Source organism: Lycorma delicatula, chromosome 2 (assembly GCF_047948215.1).
Source record: "Lycorma delicatula isolate Av1 chromosome 2, ASM4794821v1, whole genome shotgun sequence".
Taxonomy (NCBI): domain Eukaryota; kingdom Metazoa; phylum Arthropoda; class Insecta; order Hemiptera; family Fulgoridae; genus Lycorma; species Lycorma delicatula.
Window position 1 is genome coordinate 114,797,109 of NC_134456.1, and position 12,173 is coordinate 114,809,281.

At 28.6% G+C, this 12,173-nt stretch overlaps 1 protein-coding gene across 2 annotated transcripts in view; it reads left to right on the forward strand.

Moving 5' to 3' along the window:
• LOC142319150 (coiled-coil domain-containing protein 43) overlaps window positions 1-10,952 on the forward strand; it is a 30,104-nt gene extending 19,152 nt beyond the window's left edge. Inside the window, exons 3-4 of one of the 2 annotated variants that reach the window (XR_012755114.1) lie at window positions 2,439-2,761; window positions 7,909-7,958. Coding sequence is in view for 1 of the 2 variants with exons in the window: in XM_075356116.1 (XP_075212231.1) it covers window positions 7,909-8,135; window positions 10,251-10,323 (300 nt within the window). In the remaining variant the exon portion in view is untranslated. Of the gene's footprint in view, window positions 1-2,438; window positions 2,762-7,908; window positions 8,136-10,250 lie in introns of those variants that run through there. The other variant, XM_075356116.1, reaches the window with a different exon arrangement.
• Window positions 10,953-12,173: the final 1,221 nt, after the last annotated feature.

The following is a 12,173-nucleotide window of genomic DNA, read 5'->3' on the forward strand; positions in this document are numbered from 1 at the left end:
TTATAGAAAATTTAATTCTGAGAGAATTAATGTAAATTAGCCAATAAAAATTAAATAAAAACTTTTAAAAATCTGTTTTTTATTAAAGCAAAACAAAGAACAGACAGAAAATCATATTATTCTTTCTGTACCTAATAAACTTATTTGAAAGTGTTCTTTTTAAATATTCTTCAGCATATCAGTGTTTATGAGCAAAAGGGTCATTCCACAACTTGTTTGTTTTCTGTTGAATCCCAAGTAAATTATCATGTTAATGATAATGTTAAACATTGTGTGATTCAGCATATTCAGTGTAGCCCAGGCACTAACTAGTACATGGCGAATTTCATGTCTCAATAGTTTTTCAAAAAGAAAGTGTGGGGATGGTGTGGAAAGAAAATCTATATCTTTTCTGCCTGCAGAACTTTAAAAATTTGTGGCCAACATATTACCCCTGCAATTTACCACCAACTTTACATACAGTAGTCTTGTTTTTAAAGAGGAGTTAAAATTCAGGCAAAATCTTTTGCTTGCCATAACTCAAAATTAAAGTGTTTTCAGACCTATGTTTACATGAACTTTTTTCATTATTTTCACCAGTAGCACATGTCCTAAAAATTTTTCATGGGTTTCCACGTGGGATACCTATGTAATATACTTGGTGTCTTGTTTCTCCTGATATCTTACAGGTGCGTGTATGTTTTTCTTTGTGATTTTTAAATGAAGTTTTGTAGTCTTCCAGTTGATACTTATTGGAAAATTTCTGTTATTTGCCAAAGAGCTTGGCAAATAGATCTGCACTCTTTTTTTTGTCTTGCAATTCAGTTCTGTCCTGGTATTTCTTCCTCAGTGTTACATGTAATAAAATTCTTTGCCCTCTATTCTTATATTACTCCTAATCCTGCATTCCCATTTTTAAATTTTCTAATTATCCTTTTATTTTGTTACAAAAAAAGGAGTTCATCTTTCTCTTTACCTCACCAATTTGCTTTGGTTTTTATGCAGCTTAAACTAATTTATTTCTAATTCAAATTATCTAGTACACTATTTTTATTTAATCTTCTAACATTCTACGTTCCAGTGTGGAAATGTGGTACTTATGTTTTCTGATGTCTTCTTTAGCAGTCTCCTCCCAGAGAGCTGAATAGGAGATAATTTTATCTCTGGAATATTCCATCAAAGAAGAAATCATTTAGTATCAAAATGAATAACATTTTTAAAGACTTTCTAAATATATTTGTAAAGAGTTTTTAAATGAAGTAGAATATGCGTAGTATAAAGTATGAATATGCTCATTAAATAATATTTTGAAAGAATGAATGGTAAGAAAGAAGAATCTGTTTTTCATGTAAAAGTGAATGATTGTACTTAACAAATAGAAAACTTCTCCAGCATATAATCAATTACTAAAGTAGTCACTTATAAAATTAAAGGTTTCTTAGTCATTTTACAAAAGTATCTTAACCCTACAGAGATTGTTTCAAATAATCTTGATAGAAGTAGTTCCCACACATGAATGTTAACTAAACATTATCAGAACACAACGTTTGTTTGTCACTTTATCTCATTTCTATATTTTATTCTAAAATTACAAATTTTTTTTGTTTTGAAAAATAGCATGCTTTTCAAGGTGTAAAAACATGTTTTCTGTGTGGAAAATTTTATTTTAATAGAATAACATTTAAATATATGTTTTTTTAACTTGAATGTAAAACAAGCATTTTAATGTACAAGATTCAAAAATAAAATGAGACAATTTAACCAGTTAAAACATGAGAAAAATAGATGCTCAGATAGGTCTGTCTTAGGCCTTTATCTTATTCGTTAAATCAATATAATAATAAAAAAATAACCATTTTGTTGATTTATTAAAATCCTGAACTTTAAAACGATATGATTTATCCTGAAATTTTAAATCATTTTGATGATTTAATCATTCGTTCTTTTGAAAATGAATGACAAAAACATCTAAAAATTATATTGTTTTGAAGTATGTGTTATTTAATAAGAAAAGTATATTTTTTTGAAGAGTAAGTAATGTAATTCACAAGTGTAGCTAATTTAAGAAACAAAACTAGGTTAGATTATCCTGAAAATAAGATGAAAACTGTATCAATATATTCTGTAATGAAATTTTTTAGATAATAAATCACTAAAACAAAAGTGAATATATTTAATCAGCTAACTAATTCCTATATGAGACAACTATGTTTCTTAGTAATTTGTGATCTGGGATGTAAAAGAATAAAAAAAATAGCATATTCTTTTTGTGGTAATAGTGTGATTGCTTATGCAATAAATTTAACATAATTTATTTCAAACATATTATTTATTTATATAAATTCTTAACCAGCAACATTACTGATGAGCACGTGGTGCCTACTAATGTTTTAATTTTTTATTACTTTACTTTTTACTTTAAACATTTCACTTTTTTTTTCATATTCTGATGAATGAAGGATGATGAAGGAAACTGCACATTTATCTTCATGAACAGTTTTTTCTTCCCACTTGCTGATGTTGCTACTAAAAGTGTTGAAAAGCTAGAGTGTTATATCCTGACTAACATTCAGAGAAAACCACTAAAGAAAACGAAAAATAACTGGAAGGTTGCAGTATTTTCAGTCGGTCAGGGTTGGAATTTGCCTCTAAAACTAATTCAGAAGACAAGCTGAAACTCCCGAAACTCATGCACACAAAATTTGCTGTTGAAGTGCCACTTCAGCACGATTTAACACATTGGTCTTGCCTAAATAAAGAAGTGAAATTGGCAAAGTTATAGGTAAATATTTGTATGTAAATTTAAAAATGTTACCCTAATAAAATCTGATGAACTTAACATGATTTTACACAACTTGGACTTCATCTTAGTAGTGGCGGTAAAAGAAAAAAACTATTTTAGATTTATTAAAGAAAAGCATGTATATTAGGTGTGTAACTAATAATTGAATTCAAATCTCTTCCATGTAAAGACTGATGGTATACAACACAAACATCAGTCAAGGAATTCTTGTAACAAACTCCTGTTGGTTATTTTGTAAAGGCTGATCAACAGACGAAACTTATTTATTCTTCAATAAATTTATAAATAAATAATTCCTATATGAGATGCTATGTTTCTCAGTAATTTGTGATCTGGGATGTAAAAAATAAATTAAAATAAATAGCTTATTCATTTTATGGTATTGGTAATAATAATTGATTTCCTTAAAGCAATATATTCAGCATAAATTAATTTTTTTCAAACATATTCTTTCTTTGTATAAATTCTTACCAGCAACATTACTAATAAACACATGGTGCTTACTAATGTTTTAATTTTTTATTACTTTACTTTTTTCTTTAAACATTTCAGTTTTTCACCATTAAATATATTGATTTAATGAATAAGATTAAAGGCCTAAAGCAGACCTATCTGAGCATCTGTTTTTCATCATATTTCTTCTGGTTGAAAAATTGAACTGAAGAATAAATTTATTCTTCAGTTAAATAACATTAAGTGGATGTCTTAAATAATACACATTATCCACAAATACTAGTGTGATGCTGTTATATAACACATTCAAATACAAGATTAGTTGTTGCCTACAAGTTGGAGAATAAAAGAGATGGAGGTGTTGCTATAAGCAAATAAATATATTTTAGATGTAGATGTAGTTGATCTTAATAAATTTAATTTATCTCAGTAACTAGATTAGATTAAAGATGGTTTTTTATTATGCTTTTTTTCAACAGATGTTTTCTTTGTAAATAAGTGCACCCCATCTTAACAATAACAACAAAACTTCCATCTCTAGCAAAAATTAGATAATGAGGAAAAACTAGAAAAAAAGATTGTGCAGTATGGAAACAAGGAAGTTGTTAAATTTGTATCTTATAGCTGTTAGAAAAAAAATATCAATAAGAAACTAAAAATTTATTACAATTTTCAAAATTAGTAAACAACAGAAAAGAATTAATATGTAATTCATTAAATTTATCCAGAGAAGTTTGTTGCATTATAAATAATGAAAGTTATTTTAATAACTATTTTCTTGTTATAAAAACGTAAGCTATTTAAATGACATCTTTGCAATTAGTTAATGGTGTTATGGATATGAAAATTTTTTCTTAATTTTAAAATTTTGTTGCTGCTTACAACAAAGTAATGATAAATTCTGTTCTGTAACTGTAGTTTTAAAGGAATTGCTACATTCTTATATATTTGAAATATTCTTTAAACCTAACCAATGAAAATTAAGTGCATTTTCATTTGTTACATTCTTAAAGTCTAGTTCTGTAGTTTACAATAGTTCTTAAAATTTGCATTAGCTCTGTTGTTATTAATCCTTTATCAAAAGTTAAAATCACTCTTGGAATGATTTTAATATGAATGATTATACAGATCATTCCAGTTTTCATTCATAAAACTAAAGGGACTAAGTAACTGAAAGAGTGAAAAATTTTATTCCTGTAACAAAGTTATTCTGTTGAAAGTTTTTTTTAGTTTGTCAACATTTAAGAAAAAATGATATATAATAGAATATTACCCCGTCTCGCTTGATTTGAATAACATGTTTAAAATCAGTTTGAATTTTGAAGGAATAAATCAACTGTTACCAACTTTCCAGCTTATTAACGATATATAACAATTCACTATTTTCTTGAAAATAATATCATATTAGCAATATTCTTGGACTTCAGAAAGCATCTGATTATAGTTAATAAGGATGTTTTACTAAAATAAAAAATATAATTATGAAAGGTAGTAGTTTAAAAACAAATTTGAAAGAGTAAACTTTAAATATGAGGTTACAAATTACAGCTTTGATATTCCACAAAGATCAGTTTTAGGACACTCTTCTATTTGTATTTTTGTAAGTGGCTTTAAATTTACTAGTAACTGTAAAAATATAACCCTAATTTGCTGTCAACACAACATAAATGTGTGAAGATTTAAATCCAAGAAATTTTAGAAACAATTATTCAATATGTAAATCAAATTGTAACATTTCAATTAAATAGATTAAATATTAGTACTAAGATAAGAAGTTTAGTATTTATTTATAACAAAACAAGGTTTTACAGAAACTGAAAATTTATTAAAAGAATGTAAAACAAACTTTTTAGTCCATTTTGCCAAACACTTAAAGCTAAAGCTGGAATTCACATGTATAAAACATTTGTAATAACTCTAAAAAAATATTTTTAATTAGAAAGTTAAGCAATGATTGTGTTATAAAGATATTATCAACACTGTATTATCATTAAATGATCTGTCACTTTTAAATTATGAAATGCAGAAAATACTTCAAAAACAAATGGGATAACAAAAATAAACGTTACAGGAAAGTGCAAGTTAGTTTTATTAGTATAATAGTTTGATTCTTACAGGGAAAAATTTGAGTTGTTAAAAAGTCTAATGGTATTAAATCCAGTATATATTTAGATTATTAGCTCTAACAAAAAACATTCAAAATTGAATTCTGTGAAGAATATAAAAGCAGAAATAAAAAAAACTGCCAAATGCCGTGACAAGATAATATTAATGCAGAAGAAAGCAACACTTTGTGCAGATATAAAATTAGCCAATGCCTTTTTCTTAGAAGTGCATCATAAACAAATACAAACATGGATTTCAAATTTATAAACTTATTTCCTAGAGGAATTTCATGAAACTATAGAATTACTAAGGTCGTTTAATAATTTAAAAGATAAATTGCAACAACAGAAAAACTTAATAGAACAATCTGAAACTGTTTGATGTTTAAGGTAATGCTACTGACTAACATAGAAAATATCAGCTGTTCAAATAGAATTTTCATTATTGTATCCTCTTTATTTTAAGCTCCCCTTAAAACATACATAACTGAACAGTTATAGCCAGACACTTGCGGAGGGGAGTAGAAATACAGTTATAAGTAGATGAAAAAGCACCTTGCTAGAATGGCTCTGCTACAGTGTGGAAGAACAGCATGCTCTCATAAAATGTTTACTTTCTGAAGTTGTAAAACCAGGTAAAATTCACTTGTTAAAACAGTATGTAAATAGTGTATTGTACAAACTTTTTTAAGTGAATTGAACCCACTTTAAATCTGCCAAAACAAGTGTCACTATTATCATTGTAGCAGTAGACTGGAATGACGTTTGGAAAATGTCATTGTTGATGTTATTCACAAGGACAGATGCGTATAAATTTTGAAAATTACTGAGATTTTTAGAAAGAATATTGGCATTGTTCATTCCTTTATCCATGATAAACTGAATTACTGCAAAACCTGTTAAAGGTGGGGTCTGAGACATTCACGTACTAACTTTCAACCATTGGACTCATCATTTTGAGCCAGAATCCAAAAGTCAAGATTATGGAGTGGAAACTTCTGAGTTTACCCACCAGGAAAAAATTCAAAACCCATGCTGGTAAAGTTGTTTTGGGATTATAAAGATCCAATTTATGGTGATTAGTTGGATCACCACTAATCTATATTCAATTGTAAGAACTAATGTGACATCCTGGAAAATACAGAAAATCCACAAAAATAATTATCCTGGTTCTCTCAAAATTCTTTTGCATAATGCCTGTCTTATAGTGCTCAAAAAACATGGAATGCTGTTCAAAAATCTGTTTCAGAGTGTTGTCACATCTATCTAATAGTTCCGATCTCACTAAGTGAGATTTTTTTTTTTGTTTGGTCTATAGAGTTTTTTACATGGACCAAGTTTACTAACAATGATAGGTCAAAAATGCGATATAAAAATTACTTGTACTTCCAAGATAAACATTTCTTCACTACTGAAATAAAAACAAGTATCTAAATTTAGCCAGGGATTATGTTGAAATGTAGCTTAGTTTCATTTTCATTGAGTAAATAATATTTTTTCTAGTCATTTGTCTTTTTGTTTATTGAACAAGTTGTCTACATTATATTTTATGATATATTAAATTTCTTTGCATCTATTTTAATATGTTAATTTATAAAAGCATTGTTTATTTTCAAAATTACTAATCATTTAAAATTAATACATGAATCAAAATTATATGAGAGTTTAATTAATAATATAATAATAAAGCAACTTTTTAAAATTTTTAAATATTTTCTAGCTATTTATATTATATTTCATTGTGCATCTATTATAAGTAGATATTACTTCTAGTTGAAAGATATTATAAAAGAGCTGGAAGGTATTATTATTTCTAGCTGAAAAGATTGAAGAAGAACTGAGGGCGGCGGGAGGTCTCTCTGTCACAACTTGACTTCATTAGAGAGTGGTCTACTGTCAGTGCGCTCAGGAAAGTAGTTGAATGGGCTGACATATGCAGGAAGGGTACTTGGAGGACCAGGAAGATCCCACTTCAGATCCTCCTAGATGTAAAAAAACGCTTCTAGTAGTGTACCATGGGCAGTAGTTATGGAAGAGCTGCAAAAAAAGGAATTAGCACCTGCTTAAGAGCAACAGTTGCAGACTTTCTATACATGAGAGAACTTATTGCCAATACTGAAGAAGGTGAGGTGAGATTTGTCATGCAGAGTAGTGTCCCACAGGGGTCTGCATTAAGCCCCCTGTTGTGCAACATCACTTTTGACAGACTGCTGAGACTGAGATTTGAAGAAGTTTCATTAGTTGCATATGCTGATGATTTAGCTATGTTAGTAACTGGATCCACAGAAGATGATGTTAAAGAGAAAGCTAATACATCAATAAGGTGGGTGAGTGCCTGGCTAAAATCGAAGGGCCTAGAGCTAGAGCCGCAAAAGACCCAGGTAGTAGCGATCATTGGAATACAATTAATGTAAACAAGTCTATCCTTGTTGGAATGAGATTATTTATTTATTGTTAGACTTGAGTTATGATTTTTAATAATAGTTTTCATAAGCATTATTTTTAGAATACAGATAACATGCTTTTTAATTTTATGGTGTAATAGTAAAAACTTGTTTTTGTCCTCAGACGTCTGATAAGGAAAGTGATGATGGTGAAGGAGATGATGGTGGTGGTGGTGGTGTTGGTGGAGGAGGCGGTGGTGGTGGTGGTGGAGGGGGAGGAGGAGGAGAAGGAAAGGAAAATGGATTGTTTCGAAACACTAATGCCTCTGCGGTTCAGCAAGCTGAAAAAGAGAAAAGAGAGAAGGCCAAATTAGATAGTCAAAAGAAGAAAGAGAAAGACAAAGAAGATCGGTAAGCTTTATTTATATCAATACAATTAACCTCCTTTTTGGTAATCTGATCCCCCTTCTTTAGTAATTCAATCCTTTCATATTTTCTCTGTTAAAAGTTAAAAAATTAACTTTTTTTCCATTTAACATTATCCGATAACATAATTGTATTATCAAATAATAAAAATGTAAATCGATTTTTCATCTTGAAATGTTTCTTAAAAATTCTATTATAATATAAACATTATCAAGAATGTGTTTAGGATATATTTTTCATAAACAAATTCTCCTTTTATATATTTTTCTAAGTAGTGTTATCCTATTTTTTAGTGCTTAATATATGACACTTGACAGATTCCTAAAAATGTATGTAAGCTGATGAAGGGGTTTATCTACATTTGTGTTTGTGATTCATCATTAGCTGCATAATTTTGCTGTTTCCAGCTCATTGTGATGGTAATCCTTCAAACAATCCAAATTATTAGTAAATCCGAGTAATCCCCAGATGATTAAGTTCCATTTAATTATTACTAAACTCTAATCTCCTTGATAAATCTTGGATTTTTTTTGTTGCATAGTCTTGTCTTAAATGTTATTTTGAGGAAATTTATTATTTTGTCACAGCAGATTAACAGTTCTTACTAATTAAAATACTTTATTGACTATTATAGTTAGCTGTTATATTGCTGTCTGTGGTATAACTTAACAGTTGTCACAAATGGTAACAGATATTTTTAACATTTCTCAAATCTTTCTCACTAGCCTTGTGTGATTTTTGCCTTATTTTTCTAAAATTTTTATTGAAAGTATATTCTGTGAAGTTATTTCATTGTGTTGTACATTCTACAGTAGACTGATGAACCACTGTTAGGTATTAACTAACCATCTGTTTTTCCAAGCAGGTCAATCAATGTTAAGATAAATTTTGCAGTTATACTTTTCATAAATTTTTTTCCCATTCACAGAGGCTCACATGCATATGGATAGATATACATGCTACATTACATGTGTTTTTGAGAATAACGGTAATTATTTGTGCATCTAGTTGGATAAAAGCCTTACCAGAAGGAGATGGTATTTAAATTTAAGATATAACTATGTTAAGCTTGAAAATTTCTTAATTTTCAGCAAAGTCTGAGCATTATGTTAATTTGGTAATTATTTATAAAGATGACGCATATTCAATAATCTTGGCTTATGTTTTTGTTTTCACTGTGTGATTGTTCATAAAAAATGTGTCTCTTATTGTAAAGATTTTAAAATAAAAAATAAAAAAATTAGATATTCTTGTAACAGCGACTGGTAATGTTTTGGATCTGTATTAAATGCTCCTGTGTTATCATTTTTCCTTTTTAGTATAATTTGTATTAAATTGTTATTATTAGTTCTTAAATATACTTCATTGAAATTTGTGTCTACTAATTTCAGTTATTGATAGATTGAATAAAACATAACGCGATTAAATTACAAAAATGAAATGAAGCAAGTTTCTGAACTTCATTTGATATCAGCAAACATAACTTAACCGCTTTGCTTGCTAATCTTATTTAATTAACCTTAATATTTAATTGGCTGATTGTTAGGCTGAATCAGTAATTGTATACAATAACCAATATTTAATCTTGAAAGTAATGTATGTTACACTTTTGCAATGCTGAATTATGAAATTTTTGGTGATGGTACTGTGTAACTTACAAGGGATGTAATTCAGGTGAAAGGTGTTATTTTGTTGCTTTATGTGAATCATATCCGTATAAAAATATAGTTATTTGAATACTAATGTTTGTGTATCATAATTGACTTTATTCCCTTCTTGTATATTAAAAAAAAAGGAAAAAACATTCATCATCATTATTATTACAACAAAAAGATTGTAAAATTTAAAACCTACAGTAGAATGGCACTATTTTTTGTTTATTAATGATTAACGACAATGACCATAACTATAAGATTATTGACTTGTGAATGTGCATAATCTTTCTAAACAATTACTGTTCATTTAAACATTACACATATTATAGACATGTGGTGAGGAAGAAAACTATCATTTTAAATATTACATATTTTAGAAGTAATTAATTTGGTAGGATTTTATGTCTTTTGGAGGATCTTAAATTATTTTAAATATTTGTTTTAGTGAAAAACAAAAAAAGGAGCAACAGGAAAGAAAAGAAAAAAGAAAAACGCAGAAAGGTGAACGACGAAGATAGCATCCTTACAAAATTTTATTGAAAAATAGTTTGCATTTTATTTTATTCACTTTATCTTACGTTTCTACAGTAAAGTAATAACAATAGTATCGACCTCTTCCAGTTCGTGTTCAGGTTTTCTCCAGAGAAATAAGTATCTTAACTTGGCTTTAAATGTTTTGAGATATAAAAATTTAGTTCTGTCTATTTAAAGCACAATATAGTTAAATAGCAAGTTAATTTCAGTATATTCTTACAAACTAGCACAATTTAAATATATAAAAATGTTAAAAGGAAAAGGTATATTTTCCTTAAGCATTTACGCAAAACATTGCTATTAATAAAACTTATTAACAGTTCTTTTGATTCTTGAATTTTTGACTGTCACTTTTAACTTCTGTTTAGTTTTGTGTCTTCTGAAATATTATTTCATTCATAAAAAAACATAGAAATCTCTGTTCTTGTAATTTAAATTATTTTATTAAGTCATCCATGTGATTGTTGAGTGAAAGAAAACATGTTGTATTAATTTAATTATTCTTTAAATGTTTACATTTTATCATTATTGTAAAGTATTACAATTTTGCATGAATAAATATCAGTTGTTTTTTTTTTTTTTTTATTTAAAAAAAATGTTTTATTGATATTTAGTAATTTTAATGTACGAAAAGGTAATAAAACAGTTGTACAAATTTTGAAAATAGTTAAGGAAATGGTTTCAGTATGCTTGAAGCAACAAACTAATTTATTCATGAGTCGATTGACAACATGCCACATCCACTGTTCACATCTACTCTAATGTAATAATCTTGCTGTGAAATTTATTCATTTTTTCACTACTTTAGAAATTCCTATATTTGAAATAAAGAAGATTTAGATTATAAACCTCTACATCCAGTTGTTTTCCAAGATGTTGTTACTTCAAATAATCAGAGAAAGGAATAAATATGAGAAAGATATCTGTACTTTTCTGTTTTGAAGTTCTATTTGTTATTTAGTATGCTCAGTTACCTAAAGACAGTTAATTTTTTATTAAAAGCATTACACAGTATATCTGAAAAGTTCCCGAACTAAATTAAACAAAAATACAGATTTAAAGATAAATGAATTTACTCGCATCAGCTCTCTAGTTATGTACTCATTGCATCGTCGGTAGTGTCTCCCAAACGCTCTGGAGAAATCACTTTGTGGGATCACCTTCAACTATTCAGTGCAAGCCCTTTGGATGGCCGGATCTTCAACTTGAGTTTCAGGAACAGAAATAGTCTGCTGGGAGCCAAGTCAGGTGAATAGGGTTGGTGGGATAAGATGGTGATTTGATTTACGGCATAATAATGTGTTAAATCTGTTGCTGTGTGTGCCGGGGCATTGTTGTGCAAGAGACTCCAACTGCCTGCATCCTGGTACTCGGGCCGGATTCGATGCAATGCATCAGGCATTTCATTACTAACAAATAGAATTTAGGATTCACGGTTTACCATTTGGGACAAATCCATGATGAATCAGGCAATCAACATCGTTTTTTTTTTTTTTTTTTTTTGCTGCCTGACTTTCACTGGTTTTTGTGCTCCAGGACTCATCCAAGCAATGGATTTATGCTTAGTTTGTGGATCATACATGAAGCAGCTTTATCCCCAGTTACGATTGTTTTCAAAAAATTTGGGTCACTATTAGCAGTTTCAACTAAGTCTTGAGTGCAAGAAAGATGCACCTGTTTTTGTTCTGTCAAGAACAAAACGAGAGTAAACCTTTCGGCAGTTCATTTTTTCTGTTAGAATTCTACATATCACATCTTTACTGATGTTTAGCTCTTCTGCTGTGGCCCAAAGGGTAAGATGAGGTTGTTTGTGTAGGAGGGCTTGCACTTTCAC